General features: G+C 46.3%; 1 protein-coding gene across 2 annotated transcripts; it reads right to left on the bottom strand.

Annotated features, from left to right (window-relative positions):
• Positions 1-393: 393 nt before the first annotated feature.
• Sirt3 (sirtuin 3) lies at positions 394-19363 on the bottom strand. Of its 2 annotated transcripts, none has more exons than XM_021166314.3 (7): positions 19262-19363; positions 15573-15753; positions 15266-15498; positions 13991-14091; positions 4763-4924; positions 1628-1837; positions 394-844 (listed from the first exon to the last, which is right to left on the bottom strand). In XM_021166314.3, exons 1-7 carry the CDS (start codon positions 19356-19358, stop codon positions 818-820), a joined length of 1011 nt encoding a protein of 336 aa, XP_021021973.1. In that variant the 5' UTR covers positions 19359-19363; the 3' UTR covers positions 394-817. The 2 variants fall into 2 exon arrangements, with proteins under 2 accessions (XP_021021973.1, XP_021021974.1); XM_021166315.3 differs by having other exon boundaries at positions 394-791.
• Between the last annotated feature and the right edge of the window lie 59 nt (positions 19364-19422).

The following is a 19422-nucleotide window of genomic DNA, read 5'->3' as shown; positions in this document are numbered from 1 at the left end:
GTCAAATGGGTCGTAACAGTAATGGGGTGCTTCTGCCTGGCAGACAGCCTGAACTGTTTCTGAGGAGGCACCAAGGAGGAGGCAGCCTGTGCTTAGTAATGACTGCACACAGGCAGGAAAACAGGAGGCTCAGTGGGGTTTCCCGGAGTCATGCCTGCCGTTGGTTTTAGCATCGTTACTGGAAGAAACCTGGGTAGTGTAGCGGGAAGTGGCTCAGGGAGGGCTGGGCAGATGACATGGGGATTCTTGAGGGACTGTAGAAGAGAAGCCTGAGTTAACACTAGAGTAAGTCAAGGGACAAATGGGCCCCGCCCTGTCATCCAGGAGAACACCCACCCACATGACCTGAAGTTTGTCAACACTTACTGTCCCAAAGAGACAAGTGAAAGGATGCCAGGTTTTTATACTAAGTTTATTTCATGCAAGAAATGATGTTGTAGTTAAAGATGCCACTTTACCGCTCAACATGCTAGATTGCCCTAGTGCATCGCCTGCCTGGCGATGGGCGTGCTGTGCTGCCCTCTTGAAAGCAGCATCTGCACTACAAGCTTCAGCAGTGATGAGGCGGACGGGGCGCACACATGGAGGGGCCCCAAGGGTGGACATCCCTGGTCAGCCTTTCCAAAGGCACCCTCGGAGGACCACTGTCCAGGCCGCATGTTGTGGTCTGGCCCATGTTTGTAAACGTGTTGGAGCTGTCTTCAGGTATGAAGTCTTGCTGGACATAGGATGATCTCCTGTGTGACTCCCCAGGTGAAGAAGCCATAGTCTTATCTGTCCTGTCCATCCAGCTAGAACAGACGGAGGTCAGTTAACATCACACACAGAGGCCAGCACCATCCAGCTAGAACAGATGGAGGTCAGTTAACATCACACAAAGAGGCTAGCAGATCCCAGACATGGATCAGTCATTGAGGTAAAAAATATTTTATGGAACAAACTTTTGTCTTTGAAATGAGTAAGAAAAGGGAACCCAGAAGGCCTAGCACAAAACATAAAGACTGTTTTCTAATGAATGGCACCTGCGTACATTCAGCCTTAAGAACCAAACCTTGGAACAAAAAGATGCAATACTGGTGGTTACATCTCATCTGTGGAAGCAGTAAATGCCACGGCTCCTTAATATGCCAGGCTTCTCTTTGGTCCAGTTTCATTAAGGGCTCAGGCTAAGCACAAGAGGCTGGGAGCTTTTGACAGTTAAAGTGAGACCACAGGCCCAGAGCCACATAACATCAGCTGTGATATATTCTGGTGAGACCTTCTGGGCAGTGCAGCACCTTTTTATAATAATCACATATAACATGGTTCTCACAGGAAATTATTTTCTGTGATTCACAGGTACTATAAAACCTAGAACGCACAGTGTTCCCAGGCTTCCTATTCCCAATGGCTATAATAGATAATGACACTGATTAACAAACCATCTCTGGTTAGCTCTGTCCCATGCAGGGAGCAGAGAATGTCAGCTTCTCAGCCCTCCCCTCCCCTAGGTCCCAGCAGAGAGCTGCAGAGTAGGAAGCAAAAGCAATGGTCTGTAGGAGCACCGCCCTCCTAAACGCCAGCCACGCACTGAGTGAGGGCAGTGACCAGAGAGGATGCACCGTCGGACTGGCCAAAGCCACTGTACCTTGCCACGTTCCCGCTGCATAAGATCCTGCAGTTCTTGTGTCCACCCCAGGAGGTCCACCAGCCTTTCCACACCATGAACTACATCCCCTAGCTGGACCACATCTTTCCTTCGAGGACTCAGAGCAAACGGCCCCACCAAGTCTCGATTGATGAGCAGTCGGGGCACTGATTTCTGTACTGCTTCAGACAAGCTGGCAAAAGGCTCCACCTGAAAGATAACCCAAATGTGAGAGGCAATGTGACCATGCACATCAGGACATTGAGCACTAGTCACTGACACCTTGGGGCAGGAGACTGTGACACAAAGAGCCTGCCACTTAGTTTACAAAGGCTTTTACCCCCTGGTCTGGGTGATCTCTTTCCCATCTATAGCCTCTCTCTTCTGCTGGGTGGGCCAATACAAGCTCTGACTTCTCCCCATAGTCCATCCTCCTCCCCTGTCTGCATGTTCTGCCTGCAAGCATTGTCCTTCTACCTGCTCTGTCCACTCTACAGCCGGGGCTCTGCTCTGAGCCTCCCCTATACTTGCCGACAAAGAGGAGCAAGTACCCTTTACCACCCTGCTACTGTCCCACTTCCTGGGTCCCCATTAGTGTCCTATTTCTGCACCAAGAATAACGGTGGGAAATGAGCCCATTAAGGGGTGAGACCAAGCCTGGCTCCTATCTAAAAGGGAAACGCCAGCTCTTAACCTTTCACTATGGAACTTTGAAAGGGATTTTAGATTTAAATGTGAACAAAACAGCTGTGGAGCCAGGATGATAGTAGCACACCTCTACTCCCAGCAGTCAGAGACAGACAGAGGGTCAGATGTTCAAGGTCATCCTCAGCTACACAGCAAATTGAAGGTCATCTAGGGCTACATAAGACCCTCACTTCAAAAAATCAAAATAAGGGGCTAGAAAGATGTCTCAGCAGCTAGGAGTGCTTGCTGCTGGGTTTGGCTCCCAGCAACCACATGGCAGTTCACAACTGTAACTCCAGGTCCAGGGTCTTCAATATCCTGTCCATAGGTACCAGTTACACAGGGTGTACACACACACACACAAGTACAGACACACATACATACATCATACACACACACACACACATATACATACAACATACACAGGCAATCACTCATACATATATTTTTAAAAATGAAAAGCAAAACAAGTCAAAGAACCCCGACAGCTCCTAAACATTAAAGAAGGCGCAGAGAGCGCAGTGGGTAAGGAGCCACCAAACCTGACAACCCGAGTTTGATCCCCAGGAACCAGAGTGGAAGGAGAGAACTGACTCCCACAGACTGTCCTCTGGCCCACACATACATATAAACAAATGTAAAAGACAAGTTCTTAAAAATAGAGACAAACTAGGGCTTGTGGGTGTGAGGAGGAAAAGGCGTTCTAGACGTGAACCTGAAGTGAGAAGAGAGAGGTGACTTCGGCACTGCCACCCTGACATCTACATAAAACTGCTGTGGGAAAGTGTGGTGTGATGCTTTATACACATTAATTACGTTGCTAATTACAGTCCAGAGAGAAACGGGCCAGTGATTCATCTCTGCAAAGAAAACAAACGGTACATAAACATGAGCAGAAATATAAGGCCTCACAGGGTCTGTGGTGGGAGCTGACCCAGGCTTAGTGCTTGCTAGGCAAGCAACCCGCCATGCCACATCACCAGCCCCATCATGCCTCTCTGTAACTGTTCAGAATGACAGAAAACTAAAATGGGTCATTTTCATATTGGTGACAATGTAAGCAACTGGACCCTCATACACCGATATCAGCATTTGTCCCGCAAGAGGACCTGCATAGGTGTAAATGCATACATGGACAGTCACCATGGCAGACAACACACAAATTACTGTTTGTCTACTGTCCACCAATAAGCAACAGCCTACATACATTGTCTTACAGGTCCACAATTCTTGACTTAGAACCTATGACTGGAAATGTTGCAGAGTTCTGGCTAGTTCAGGTTTTTAAGTTCCAGGACAGCCAGGGCTATACAGAGAAACCCTGTCTTGAAAAGAGAAAAAGAAAGAAGAAGAAGAAGATTATATGGTAAAGTGCTCCACAATCTAACAGGTTACTATTTTTTCCGCAAATATAGGATCCAGGACACTGCAGATTTGTTACCCCACACTGGTAGTGGATTGAGGCCTGGCCTGTCTGTGCCCTCACACTCACAGGGCACAGCACTAGCAGGGCACTAGCAAGGCTGCTCCAGGTGGGTGCTCACATCACCCATGTCACACAGTGTGCGGCTTCTGCCATTTGTCCCCAAGAAAAAACACCAATGAGGACATAGGCCAAAATATTAGTAGCTACTGATCTTTAAAGCTGATTCTTTTAAGGCTCTGGAGAGATAGGGTGCGCTGCTCTTGCAGAGAAACTTTAAAGGCTCTGGAGAGATAGGGTACACTGCTCTTGCAGAAAAACTTTAAAGGCTCTGGAGAGATAGGGTACGCTGCTCTTGCAGAGAAACTGGGTTTGAATCCCAGCAGCTACATGGCGGCTCACAACTACCTCTCAGTCCAGTTCCTGGGAATCAGATGCCCTCTTCTGGACTCCACAGGCACCAAAAATACATGCAGACATAACACCCACATACATAGAATAAGATAATAAAAACTGACAGAAAATAAAGTTGATTCTCCACTTTGTCTCTGCTGCTGTAAATGAGTCACTTGGTTGGTTGGTTGGTTGGTTGGTTGTGTTTTTTAAAACAGATAGTCCTGGCTGTCCTTGCCTCTTTACACTTTTGGAAACTCGCTGGCATTCTGACTCAGATGCAGATCAGTGGTCATCTCCATACAGAGCCACAAACATACCCGCATGCAGACCCCAACCCCACTGGTACTCTGACTGCCCCGTACCAGCCAACCTCCTCCCACCAAAGGTCACTTCAGGGCCACCCATGTGCTCTTCATCCCATAGTACAGCTCTGTGCTGAGATCAGTCCTTTCAGCCCTGACCCATGGCTAACCTTTCACTACATCCTTATGCACTCCTACACAGCCATTGCTCTCAAACCCTAAGTGTCACCACCAGTGACTCTCCTCACCTGAAAAGGTGATACCATCAACCAGGCCCTAGCCCTCCACACCGCCCTCCTACCCATCCCCACATGCCTTTCAACAAACCTCCAGGGAGGTCCCAAGAATGAGTAGCAGATCTGCCAAAGCGAAGTCAGCCACATGGAGTAGGAACCTTGCAGGCAGCGGCTCCCCAAAGAACACAATGTCGGGTTTCACAACGCCAGTACAGACAGGGCAGTGGGGCACCCTGTCCGCCATCACATCAGCCTGGGGAATCAGAAGGGGGTTGGGGGAGGAAGATGACTTTTATAAGACGAAAACACAAAAGCTCTTCAAGGAGATGTCGAACAGGTTCAAAAATCTTCACTCTGTAATGGGCCCCATGTGGCTTTAACAATTTCTGTCAACTGTTTCTTAAATGTGGGGAACGGGGGAGGGTTGGAGGGCTGCAAATATTTCAAATCAAGTTCTATACATCACCTAGTTTTACCCACAAATTTTCCTGTGGTTGCACCTGGGATGGACCACAGCCCTAGAGTGCTTTGTAGGCGTCTTGAACACAGTGGGAAAGGCAGCACAGGCCTGCCCCCAGTTGGAGCTGAAGTGACCAGTGTTCTGCTTCTACCCTAGAGGTCAGCTGCAACTCACTGATGACACTGTCAGTAGTGACCACAGCTGTCACAGGCAGCTCCTTACAGGGAAAGTAGATGACAATTACTAATAACTGACCCTAGACCAAGTCTCATGCCCAACAGAAAAGGAGGCAGTATGCTTTCTGACAAGGCCACAGAAACATCTTGTAAAATAAAGTTTTATGGCTAGCTAAGTAGATTTTAGTAGAGTAAATTCAGCAAGAATGAGTAGAAACAACTGCCAACAGATGCCAGAAAGTGTTAGCTACAGAAGATAAAACTATATTGTGTTTAAATGAAAAGGGGAAAAAATGGCCAGCTTAAGATATCTAGGAAAAGAAAAATTTTAAATGTTATGGATTATTTTTAAAAAGAACCAAAGATAACTTCTAGAAGTAAAAAGCAAAGGTAGGATTCAGTGGAAGAGCTTCATTCTCTACAACGCAACAAGGTACTGATGAGCTGGAAGCAGATCAGAAGAAGTCACCCAGGATGCAACACAAGCAGTAGCAATGGCACGCACTGCAGAGGAGCCATGGCTGCGGGGAGAAGGCGGGGCGCTCATCTACTCAGAGGACACGGGGCGGGCCCCCCCCCCACAAGTGGTGCACAGCTAAAGTGGGCCTGCCTGGGGATTCCCCTGCAGTGATGGGAAAGCTCTGTGCACTACAAGCAGGATCAAAGGGATCCACGTGGAAACACAACACAGGGAAACTGCAAATTCTTAAGGAAAAAGTCGGAAAAATATGCAGAAAAAATGATTAGCTAACGGACTTAGAAAAGCCAACATGGAAGATGGAAGGCAAAGTCAAAGAGCTGCCAGATCTCAGGACTCTAAAGTCACAAGAAAGAGGCCACAAGAGAGAAGACGCTCCAAACTGACACGGGCACCAGCAGCAGTTTCTGACTGAAAAGCAGAGGCAGATCGGTAGAGAAAGGACATTTCCAACAAACGTGCTGGAGCTACATCCACAGGCAACAGAATGAATGGAGACAGAGCTGCATGTTTCATAAAACTAACTCAAAGTAAATCCGAGACCTACATGCCAAGACAAAAACTTCTAGAAGATGGCATGGGAGGAAACCTAGGTGAACTCTGGTATGGCAGTGAATCTTTGGACTCAACACCAAAACAAACCCTTGAAAGAAATAAGAATGATGTAATATCAAAATTAAGAACTTCAAGTCAGAGGAAGACACTGTACAAAGAGTGAGGAGAAAAGCCACAGACTGGGAAAAATATTTACAGAACTTATCTGATAATGAACTATTAACTAAAATACAAAAAAGATGTTTTATTTTACTTTTAGTTATTTTGTATATATAGGGCATGATGCCCATGTGCAAGTTGGCATGTAGGGATTGCTTCTCTCCCTCACCACATGACTCCCAAGGATAGGACTCAGACTGTCAGGCTTGGCAGCAAGCACTGTCACCTGTGGAATAAGCAATGACCCCTAGGCTCCAGCACTGGACACCTGGCCTCAGCTGTTGCTGCCTCGGGGAAGTTCAGGGGCTGCTGCCCAGCCGGAGGAGATAGGGCAGCAGTTGTTGGCTCTGAGAGTTATATCCTCACCCTACTTCCACTTTGCTCTCTCTGCTTCATGCTTGCCTTTGAAGATGTGAGCTCTCAGCTTCCTATTCCTGCAGCCATGCCTGTCACTTGCTGCCATGTGTCCCAACCATGATGGACTCTCATCCCTCTGGAACCACAAGCAAAAACAAAGTCTTTTTTTAAACTGCCTTGGTCACAGTGTCTTATCAAACAGAAAAATAAAAGTAAATAAATATGCCTTGCAGCCATCCTGCTAGCTACAATGAACTCTTACAGCTCAACTAGAAGAAATCAATTTTGAAAATAGCAAAATACAGCTGGGGGGTGGGGGGGGGTGAATCACACCTTTAAACCCAGCACTTGAGAGGCAGAGGCAGGCAGATCTCTGAGTTTGAGGCCTGCTTGGTCCACAAACTGGTTCCAGGACAGCAGGACTACACAGAGAAAGCCTATCTCAAAAAACTAGAGAGAGAGAGAGAGAGAGAGAGGGAGGGAGGGAGGGAGGGAGGGAGGGAGGGAGGGAGGGAGGGAGGAAGGAAGGAAGAGAGAAGAGAAGGGGGAGGATGAAAAAGAAGGAGAGAGAAGAGAGAGAAAATAGCAAAAACCATGAGCCGGGTGGTGGTTAATCCCAGCACTCGGGAGGCAGAGGCAGGCGGATTTCTGAGTTCGAGGCCAGCCTGGTCTACAAAGTGAGTTCCAGGACAGCCAGGGCTACACAGAGAAACCCTGTCTCAAAAAACAAAAACAAAACAAAACAAAACAAAACAAAAAACAAAAACAAACAAACAAAAAAAAACAAAAGAAAATAAGATCAGAGTTGCTAAGAGTTGGGGTCGATGAAAGATGAACACAGAGAACCCAAAGGAGCTTAAGGAGACTGACAGCAGTCCAAACCCAGAGAGTCCACACAATAAGGTTACTGCGGGCTGTAGGAAGAGTGTTGTTGGTGTGAGTCTATCTGCAAGGTGTCTGACTTTGGAGGGCACGCTGGCAGTGGCACAAGCTGTGTATGTAACAGTATGGGTGTGTGCTAACTAGCTGGACTTTCTACGTCATTTTGCCAAAATGCTAAAAATAAAATTAAAAAAAAAAAAGCTTATCTCCAAAGGTTGTGTGCGGAGGACTTACTCCCCAGCCTGTGGTTCTGTTGAAGGGGAGGAGCCTGCAGAAGACAGGTCTCGCTGAGAATCAGGTCGCGTGGAGATGCCCTCAAAGGGCAATGGACTCCTTCCTCTTCTTTTCTCTTTCCCTCCTAACCACGGGATGAGCACCTTTGTAGCACTCTCCCATCATGATGCGCTACCTTGTCACAGGCCCAAAACATGGGCCAGAATCTCTGACACTGGAGCCAAGATAAACCTTTTGTCTCCTAAGTTTATTACCTGAGGTATTTCTTGTGGTAACAGAAAGCTGATGTAGCCATTCTAAAATGTGTTAAAATTCACACTGCATGGGTTGTAGAAACATCCTAGTGGTTAAGAGCACTGCTGCTCTTGCAGAGGACCTGGGTTTGATCCCCAGCACCCACATGGTGGCTCACACTATTTGTAACTACAGTCCCAGGGGAACCAGTGCCTCCTTCTGACCTCTGTATATAATACACACACATATATGTATATATGTGTAAAATAAAGACTTTTAATTCATATTTCCTGACTTTAAAACTTGCTACAAGCTATAGTAACCAAAGCAGTGTGATACTGGTACAAAAAAAAGACAGAGAGCTCAACAGAACAGAGCAGAGAGCCCACAAACAAATCCCTACATACATAATCAATACTTTTTTCCAAAGATATCAAGCCTATTGTTGGGGGAGGGGAGAGTATAGTTTCATTCACTATGGAAGCTGGGCATGGAGGTACATACCTTTAATCCCAGAATTTAGGACAGAGGGACAAATGAATCTCTGTAAGTTCAAGGTCAGTGTGGTCTACATAGCAAGTTCCAAGCTAGCCAGGGCTACATAGTGAGACCCTGTCACAAAGTACATTAGGGGAACCCGTGAGGGAAGCTGGAGAAACAGAAAGGTTAAAAGTACTGGCTGCTCTTCCAAAAGACCTGAGTTCATTTCCTAGCACACACATGGTAGCTCACAACCTGCCCATATTCCAATGCCAGGGGATCAGACACCCTCTTCTAGCCTCCTTGGGCACTATACACACACACAGGGCACAGACATGCATCCAGCTAAACACCCATACACAAAAAATAAATAATAATATCAAATTATAAAGTGCTAAAAAGAGTAGATAGGTGCATTGAAAAGATGAATTCTGTTAAGGGAGAAAGTCACAGTTGAGCAGCACTGGTTGTGAGGCCTTAAGTGGAACATGTGGCTTTGTAAAGGATGAACTGTGGACTCACCAGCATATGCACACCTCATGAACTATGCCAAACAAGGCTTCACTGTGAGACAGTTCACCCCTCACACACCTGTCACAACCCCAAAATAAATCCTCTGAGATTAAGCTATGAAAATGGCCACCATCAGACAGTATACTCTCTACTTCCTGAATCGTCTTTGAGACCATAATACTAAAAAGATCCAAAGAAATTCATGGCCAGCCTAGTCTACAGAATGAGTTCCTGGACAGCCAGGGCTATACGGTGAAACCCTGCCTTGGGGGTGGGGAAAATCTCCAAATAAATGTAATTCTTTGTTCTAGACTAGATTGACTTCATCTCAGCTAGGAAGTTGGAACTGTGTATGTATTGTACACAAAAAATAATTCAAAATGAATCAAATTCATAAATGTAAGAGCTAAAACATTTAAACCCTGAGAAGAAAACACAAGAGAAGCTATGATAGATGCCAAAAGCCCAGCCAACCAAAGGAAAACAAGCCGACAGCATTAAAGCTCCAACACTCTGTGACGCTGGACAAAGTCATTCGAGTAATAACAGTGCAAGAGCAGAAGACAACAGTGTAAGTGGATGGCCTTTGCGGAAAGCTCAAGGAAACCTCAGAAAATGAAGCTAGGTTTACCATAAACGCTTACAATTTCACACCTAGGACTATAACGAGAAGAATTGAAAGCAGGGTCTCAAAGGGTTGTCTGCACACCACGTCCACATTCTCCATGGCCAAAAGGGAGGAGCAACACAAGTACTCATTGACAAACAGATACAAGTTTAAAATGTGCCCAACTTTAAAAAGGAAGGGGAGTCTGACCAGGAGATGGGTAAATCTGAAGACAGTACATCTGAAACAAGCCAGTCACAAAAGAATGTGGACTGAGTGACTCCATGATCCAGTACTTAGGTGATAATAGAAGGAACATACCACAGGCTTAGGGGAAGCTGGTGTTTAACAGCTATGGAGTTTCTGCTCGGTATGATAAAGATTGTTTTGGAAATACACGGCAGTACTGGTTGCAGAACATTGATACCTTGCAACTAAACTTAAAAATTATTAAACTAGGAACTGGAGAGATGGCTTAGCAGCTAAGAGTACTTGTTGCTCTTGCAGAGGACTTTAGTTCAATTGCCATCACCTATGGCAGCTCACAACTATCTGTAACTCCAGTCTCAGGGCACCCGATGCCTTCTGACTGCTATGGCATCCTGCACCCACGTGGACACAAATATATACACTCAGGCACACACACATGCACACACACACACACACACTTATAAAGTAAATATTTTTAAGTTATTTGAATGATGAATATGTGTTATACATACCACAGTGAAACATCGTAAAGATTTTGATGAGGGTTTTCTGAGAGAGTTTCACTGTGTAGTCTAGGTTAGCCCTGAGCTCACAATCCTTCATCTTCTATGCCTTAAGTGCTGGAATTACAAATATACACCAGAATAGCTAGGAAACATATTTGAAATGTGAACAAAAGAGCATGTGTGTGTTGGTTGTTACTAAAAGAACACAAGGAGCTTGTGCAGCCCTGATCTGGGCATTCTTGGCAGTGCTGTGTGTGACCCACGCCTCGCAGTGACCCACACCTCGCAGAAACAGCGTAAGGGATGAAGCAGCATCACTTTGACTCAGCTCAACACAGTGCCAGGGGTGGCTCCAGCCATGGACATGGGAACGGATGCTGCTGCTGTTCATACGACGGCCAACCAGGAAGCAGAAAGCAAGGGCAGAACCAGAAGCTGCTTAGCCTTCAAAAGCCTACCCAGGTGATCTACTTCTGTCAGCGAGGCCTCATATCTCAAAGGTTCTATAACTTCCTAATACAGCACAGGACTACAGATGGGGTGTTCAAACATGCAGCCCTGTGGGGGACATTTTACTTCAAACTATAATAACTTCCAAGCTGATGAACTAGAAAGGAAAGGAATGGAATAGAGAAGGAAAGGAAGAGACAGAGGAAGGGATGGAAGAAAGAATGGTGAGCAGTGGAAAAACACAAAGTAAGATGGCTGATCTGAATCCAAGGATTTCAACAATCACACTGGCCTCCACTCGGGCACTATGGCACATGTATCCCCTACACCCACACAAATAAAAAGACTATAAATGCAAAATATAAAAGTAATCTTCAAGCCGGGCGGTGGTGGCGCACGCCTTTCATCCCAGCACTTGGGAGGCAGAGGCAGGTGGATTTCTAAGCCTGGTCTACAAAGTGAGTTCCAGGACAGCCAGGGCTACACAGTGAAACCCTGTCTAGATAAAACCAAAAAAAAAAAAAAAAAAAAAAAAAAAACCCACCACCACCACCAACAACAACAACAAAAGTAATCTTTAAAAGAATAAGGAAGACGGAGAGCAGATACATGCAGACCAAGCACCAACCGGCTGAAAGCAGATGCACCTGACCTGACAGACTCCAGCAGAAGTGACTCCAATAATGAAGAAGGAAAATGACCGCTTGCACCCGGCTAGCCAGTGCCCCAGTGATATTCACTGTCAACCTTGCTGACTGTTAGGACTTAACTAATTGCTAAAGCCCATCTCTGGGGGTGCAGGGTGTTTCTAGAGAGGGTTAACTACGTGGGAAGAACCACCATGAATGTGGGTGGCATGAGCCCATGGGCAAATTCCAGGAAATCACTCACTAGATTCACTTGTCCCTGATTAAACCCTATTTTCCAGAAAGCACACAAAACGAGAAATAAGAAAAACCTACTAAGGCAATCCAAGGACACATGCTTTCTCTTCAAGAGAGACCACAAAGACCAACCACAGGTAAATCCTGTGCCTAGCAGACAAAGCCATGTACACTTCCCCCTCAAATGGCCACTGAGCTTCGTTTCCTCCAGAATTCAACACACTGCCCCTGAAAGTCATGTGCTCCACTGGGTCTCACTGTTTCCATCTTGCCCTGTGGTTTTGGTCCTTGCTCATTTATGATTAATGTCTTCTAGCTTCCAGGCTTCAAATGATGCTACCTGAAGGATGCCAACTCTTGCCCATCCCCTTCTCCTGAGGGCCACTGGATCACCTGAGACCCCTGGCCCTGGACGTCATACATTTCACCTCTCACCAGCATGCAACATCCACCATCCCTACCAGCTGCAAGTAGCCAATGTGGTTGGCTCCATGTTCTCTGGACCTTGCAGAATGGTATGCGTGAATATGGACCCACTTATGAATACATGCGTGTGGAGGACAGAGGTAGATGCTGAGCACCTTCTTTAGTCATGCTCCACGTGTGCATGTGTATGTAGACAGGGTCTCTATGTAGTCCTGGCCCTCCTGGAGTTCAATATGTAGACCAAGCTGGCCTTGAACTCACCAAGATCTGCCTGCCTCTGCCTCAAGTGCTGAGAGTAAAGGCATGTAACGGCACACTTGACTCCACCTTAGTTTTTGAGTTTAGTGTGTCTCACCACCTGCAGCTCATCAGTTAGGCTAGGCTGCTTTGTCAGTGAGCTCTACAGGTATGCCTGTCTCAAACCACTCAGCCCCAGGGTTATAGACATGTATACTACTGTGTCCAACTTTTACAAGATGGTGGATGTTGCATACTGGGGAGAAGTGAAATGTATGGAGTCCAGGGCCAAGGGTCTCAGGAGATCCAGTGGCCCTCAGGAGAAGGGGATGGGCAACAAGGATCTGAACACTGGTCTTTGTGCTTAGCAGAGCTAGTATAAATACTAGCTTGTTCTAAGAATCTGAGAGTCCAGTGGGCTGCCATACCTGCCTAGCTCTTCTATGGTTTACCTACTGAGCCATTCTCCTACCCTTTCCTGTGTTGTTTTTAATAGCAACAATTATAAACATTAAAAATGCCTCATATTAAGTAACAAAAGGAGTAAACATGTCTCAGATGTCAACATAAGATAGCCATTAAACTGAACAGGAATGTACAGAATTTATAAAAGAAATGTAATAGGAATCAATGAACTAATTTTAATATTTTAATGTCTATATAGATACCTGCATGCATGTTTATATGCACATATATCTTTTGCTTTAAAAACACAGACTATTACATTATCCCCCAATCACGAACGACAACCAAAGGGATTGGTTAAAGAGAGACTCATTTTATTTCTCCTTTCTTTCTTTTTTTCTTTCTTCCTTTCTTTTTGTTTGTTTTTTTAGACAAACACTATGTAACTCTGGCTGGCCCAGAACTCAGAGATCTGCCTGCCTCTTGCTCCCAAGTTCTGGGATTAAAGGCATGTTCAACCATGCCTGCCATGGGGAATTCATTTTCCCTATATATTTCTGACCTGCATTTTTGGGGTGGAAGGAGCACTGGCCATAGAGCCCAGGGCTGTTTATGCTAGACAAGCACTCCACCATTGAGCTGCGTCACATCCTCAGCCCAGCCTTATGTTCTTTTACAAGTATGTATTATTTTTCTAAGTCAAAAGTTCGGGAGCCAGGCATGGTGGAGCACATCCTGAATCCCACAGAAGCTGATGGATCTCTTTGTGTTATAGGCCAACCTGGTCTAAATAGTGGGACCTTGTCTAAACAAACAAACAAACAAACAAACAAACAAAGCCAAGTATGGTGATGTATAATGTAATCCCAGCACTGGGGAGGCAGAGATCCTTAGGGTGGATCTTTAAGGTTGCCTGACCAAACAGCCTAGCTATTTTCGTGAGTTTCGACCTCTGTGAGCATCCTGTTTTGAAACAAACAAATAAACAAGCATAAAACAAATTACTATAAGATCCTCTACCCCCAAGAATTGCAGAAGGCAGAGACTATTTCATGAAGTGACTCACCCATATGTCTTCCCCTGGGAAGGACCTTCGACAGACCGTGCATGTAGCTGTTACAAAGGTCCCGTGGGCTTCAACCAGCTTTGAGGCCGGGATCCCAGATGCTGAAATTCAAAGCAAATCTCAGTGTTGCAGCCTCTGGGATGGCTATGCAAGCACAAGCTCACCTTCTGGGCTTGACAAAACTCATTTCAAAAAACTCTCTGGCCGGTAAGCAAACAGAAAGGGACTTCTCAGCTGCATGCGGTGGCACAAGCACACAATCCTAGCACTGGGGAGGCTGAGGCTAAAGAACTGAGAGCCCCAAGACAGTGTGAGCTACGGAGTACGTTTGAGGTGAGTGTGGGCTCTAGCAGAACCTCCTCGGCAACAACAACCGGGCTCTCGTGAAGTTCATTACAGCTCTTTGGTAACTGTAATGCTTAAACCCAACACCAAGAGATTCCTATCTTCCCCCTAAAACCTTTCCTTCTGCTTAGGGGGAAACTTGGGGTGGTCACTACTGTCTCTGGTTCTGGGCTGTAGATTCCTTCTCACAGGAATCCTATCCCACAATGTGATGTCTTACTTCAGACCACAGCACTCCACAGAATGGCAGAGTGGCTGGATCTGCCATGGGCCTGCATATTGCACCTTGGGAAAGCAGCAGCACCTCCCCTAGGGTATGCAGGCTCTAACCATGGCTGTCTCACTGTGAAGTAGAATCAAGACGTCACTGACTGACTTGGACAACACTGAAATGCTGGTGGCTCTTCAGAATAATGGCATCAGAGCTATGCTGCAACAAGGCTTTATCTTCCAGACATATCTATAAACATCTAGACATTGTTTCTATAGTAACACCATGGTGTGAGGTATCTGCCTGAAAGAGGTGGAGGGAACAGAGAACAAGGTCTGGCCATGCGTCACACATGGAAATGGAGGAAAGGACCTAAGGGTTCCTTAGGTGGGAGCCAGAGATGGAGAGAAGGTGGGAGAAAGAGGGAAGGGAAGAAAAAGGGAAGGAGAAAGAGATGGAAAGAGAAGAAGAGAGAGAGGCAGAGAGAGGGGGAGATCCACACTAGATTAAAAATAGTATGAATTTTAGTTCCATCTAAAATTCAGAACTCAGAAGGTGCGTAAGAGACAGGCCTACAGAGAGGTTTCCATGTGGCCTCAAATGCAGAAGTGGTAAAGGCATAACCAGCTGCCTAGCAATAGTCCCAGGGCCGACATAAACACTAGGCCTTAGGCAGTCCTGAGAAACAAGCACAGACATGCAAGGGGCCAAAGGCTCACCTCTCTCAAGCCCGTCGATGTTCTGTGTATAGAGCCGCAGAAGCAGCTCCTTGTCGTGGAGTAGCCTTAGGAAGTAGTGAGTGACATTGGGCCTATAGTGCCCAGGGTACAGCTCCTTGGCCAACATGAAAAAGGGCTTGGGGTTGTGAAAGAAAAAGCCAAGTTCAAAGATGGCTTCAGGGTACGGGATGTCATACTGCTGAAGGTTGCTGTAGAGGCCACTTCCTGGGGATCTGCAGAGAGAAGGAAAAGGCTGAGCCCTGCAGAAGACAGTGGGGAAATGACATCCAAGGGAACTGCAGCATACCTGAAGTCCGGGATGCCACTGGGTGTGCTGATGCCGGCCCCCACCATGACCACCACCCTACTGCAGGCTCTGGTCCGAAGCAGCTCAGCTACATCCTGCAGAGAAAGCTTCTTCTCACTGCTTCCTCCACCTCCAAAGCCGCCTGAGGCTCCCACAGAGAGGGATATGGGCCTTCTCCCACCTGTAACACTGACAGCAAGAGCACAAAAGAAAGGCAGCAGGCAACAGTCAGTCTTAGGCTAGCAAGAGTGAGTGGAGCTGGACTCTTCCCACTGTCAAAGGTGGACACGGCCTCTCCAGTGCCGTCCAAACACAACCACTTTCCCACCACGCGTGACTACCAACTAAAGCACAGAACCACCTTGCATCAGGAATCGAGATTTCCTTGGGGGCAAAACAATTCTGATTTATAGACAGGTTCCCTGATGATTCTCATCGTCAATGGTGTGAGCTGAAGGGCTCTGAGAAAACCACAGCTGATGACCAGATGGAACTTAGAGTTGGAATGTTGCAGATCCAGAGCTAAGCTTATCTTGAGCTATCTTTAGTCCCCTGGATAGGATGCCTAACATCCTTTTGACTATGAAGTAAGACCTTTGGAATGTCTTGACTTCAAAGACCACAACCTCCCACTAGCGCAGGAGCTACGACCCCGTTAGATCGTATCGGAAGCCTATAGCAGAGATTTCACTGCTGCCTAGCGTTCCCACTGATATTCAGTAAATGAGTGGGTTTCTGACGATCTTTTGTTCTGAGACTGAAAGTTTGTATAACCCCTTCCATAAGTGAGATTATTTCGTGTAACCTGAGTCTGTGTTTCCAGGGCACGGTCATTCATACTGGGTTCACAGTAAGCTATGCATTATTCACTTTGAGGCAAGCAAGAGCTGTGCCTTGTGCCCATGGTCTAGGCACTCAGTGTGAGATGCCCATGGATGATCCCGTCCCATCCGAGGAGTCATCAGGAGCAGTGCCAGAACAGGCCTTTGTGTCCAACTGTCTGTGTCACCTCCTTGGATAGAGTATGAGAGTGCTCCCTGGGGCCCAGTCTGGACCTGCTTTCGCTTGGCTGATGGTCCACTGGCTTATCTGAGCACTGTACTAGGCGGCCTCTTGTCTTGCTGTTGCAGAGCAACTGTTAGAACATCTGTAGTAGAGCGTTCACCAGAATCTGTTTTCCAGCAGTCTCGGTTTTCTCTCGGCACGCCTGCCTTTTTGTCTCTGTCTCTTCCTCATTGTAACCTGGCCCTTTTAGTTTAGAACTCCTGTGGGGGCCTAATCATAAAGATGGTGGAGATAAGAGGCACTTACTCTCTCTAGTCCATCAGGACAGAAGAATCAAAGAGATTCCAAAGTGCTCCCCCAAAAGCACAACAGCTTCACTGAGAAGCCTAAGACAAGAGATTTTGTTCCCTTGGAAGGAACCTTATTCCCAGCTGGGAACACACACAAAAGACAAAATCACCCCATTTTCTGGGTACCCTTACTTTCCTGCAAGCACACACCATAAACCCAAAGTACAGTGGGAGGAAATGCTCAGTGAGAAGCCAGGGGGCTACTTCCGGAAGTGGCACTTAAAACTTAGCCTGAACGCAAACCCCACCAGCAAGCAAAGCCTATGCCAGGTCCTAGGGACAAATGCACTAAGTCAGTGCAACCCTCCAGGAGGTCTCCTGATGAAAACAAGAATGAGAAGAAGAAGCAAGCAAGCCCTGGCTCCAACACACCTCGCACTCATCAAATGCCCCAGCACACAGGGCACCCAGGGCAGTGCACTCAGAGGCTTTGCCCTAATATTTTCTCAACTCCTCTTAAACACAAGCCATATGAGAATACAAAAGGGACAAAAGAAAAGTTGTGACCATTGCTGAGTGTCTGCCAACCGCTAGACATCACTCAGGGAACATAAAAGACATTTTTAGTCACTTTTACCAAAACAAACAAACAAACAAACAAACAGTTTGCAAATGACTGACATACATGTGGACAAAATTTTACCAAATATCTAACAACAAACTTAAGATATAACTTAAAGTACATCTACATGGTATGGAAAGCCCCTGAGATGAAGAAACCCAGAGGTTAGTATTGAGTTCTGCCCAAGACACTGTAAAGTTACAAAGGATGAAGTCACAAAAGAGTCCCAAATCCAAAATCAAGAGAAGAAGGAATGTTCTGTAAAGGTGTCCTCCTCACAGACATCCCAGGGCTCCTGTGTTAGGGTTTATGACAGCCAGGCTGTCTTACAGATGATCTCATATTAGAAATGCTTCCACAAGTTAGAGTGTCTTTTCTGATCCCTGCTTTATCCTCAGCACTCAGAAGTATGGTAGAGAAAATGCTCTGTAAACGTAGCCTAAATGAACAACTCTTTATTGAAAAGAATAAAATGTTCTCACCCACATCAAGTGATTATACCATTGTCTACCCAAATATTCTTCCATACAAACAAACAAAAAAATCCAAATTTGTACATTATATTGATAAATTGTCTTGCGTCATTTGAGCTCACTGAGAAGATGGCTTTGGAAGCAAGGCCGACAACCCCTTCCCCCATGCCAGACCCATGTTTGTCTCAAAGTCCAAAGTCTGGAGGGCTTACTCCCCTAACTATGTAAAAGGACAGAGAGAGAACAGCAAAACAGCCCAAGAGTGAAAACACTTGTGCCCTTGAGAACAGAAGGGGAACGGTTTCCAGTGGAAGTCACTATAGTTTATCCCAGTATAGGAAAGTATCTGCAAGAAAAAGAACGTGCCCTCCAGTAGGAAGGAAATCCCGAAGCTCAGACAGAGGGACAGCTCACCTGGGAGCTCCAACTGACTATCTCAACTTTCTCTGGCAGTTTCTGTTAGATGTAGCAAGTGTCCAATTTGATATTACTTCCATCTGTTGCTTTACTAAAAGTGAAAGGGTCACTCTGTTCTGGCAGGGACTCTTTACTGGGAGTTCCACCGAGCTACCTTAAAGATAGCCAATAGACTTCTGCTGACTTTTTTTTTAATATGCAGTGTGATGATTTCTCTCTAACTTAATAAACTCACTCATTTCAAACTAAAAATATCCCTATTATTGATCACTCTCAGGACTATATGAAACATGTTACTATTTTGCAGACAGTATGACTGTTGGTAAAAATTTCTAGTTTCACAACCTTTATGGGGGACAATTAAAACACAAGTAAACAGCTGGATGTGGTGGCACGTGACTGTAGTCTCTGACGCTTGGAGGGAGGTGGAAGCAAGGTGGATCAGGAGTTCAAGGTCACCCTTCTTCACACAGCCAGCTGAAGGCCAGTTTGAACAAGAGACCAGTCTCAAAACAATGCAAACCACGTAACCTTACACAAGGCAGTCTACTGAGAATTTGTGGTCCAAGTGGGGTGCAAACAAGGTAATTTATCACGTTATTTGTAATAATTCAAGATTAGAAAATATTCAATAAGGAAATGGTGATATAAATTATAAGACATTTATACAACGAACTTCTATAAAATTGTTCAAAGACTGTGCTGCAATAGCTACATAGAAAAACACCTTTAAGGAGAAGGTAGTGATGGCCGGTCAGCAGAACCTTATGGAAGGGCGCGCCTGCCGGGTCCTTACTCCCTCAATTGCTTACAGCTACCCGCCCCTAAAACGCCGCTGACAGCCAATCTGCGGGATCCCGTGTCTCCCCTGCCGTGGCTCACCTCCCGGACCCCAAAGTCTGAGCGCGGCCAATGCCAGTCGACCGCTCAGCGCCATGATGCTCTGCAGGACGACGGCGCCTAGAGGGTCAAGCGCCATCCGAATCCCCGCCCCCGTGAGCCAAGCCCCGCCCTCTCGGCACTCTTACTCCCGCCCCGCTCTG

This window comes from Mus caroli, unplaced genomic scaffold (genome assembly GCF_978045245.1).
Source record: "Mus caroli unplaced genomic scaffold, Mus_caroli_1 scaffold_8, whole genome shotgun sequence".
Taxonomy (NCBI): domain Eukaryota; kingdom Metazoa; phylum Chordata; class Mammalia; order Rodentia; family Muridae; genus Mus; species Mus caroli.
This window is presented reverse-complemented; position numbering and strand designations above follow the sequence as displayed.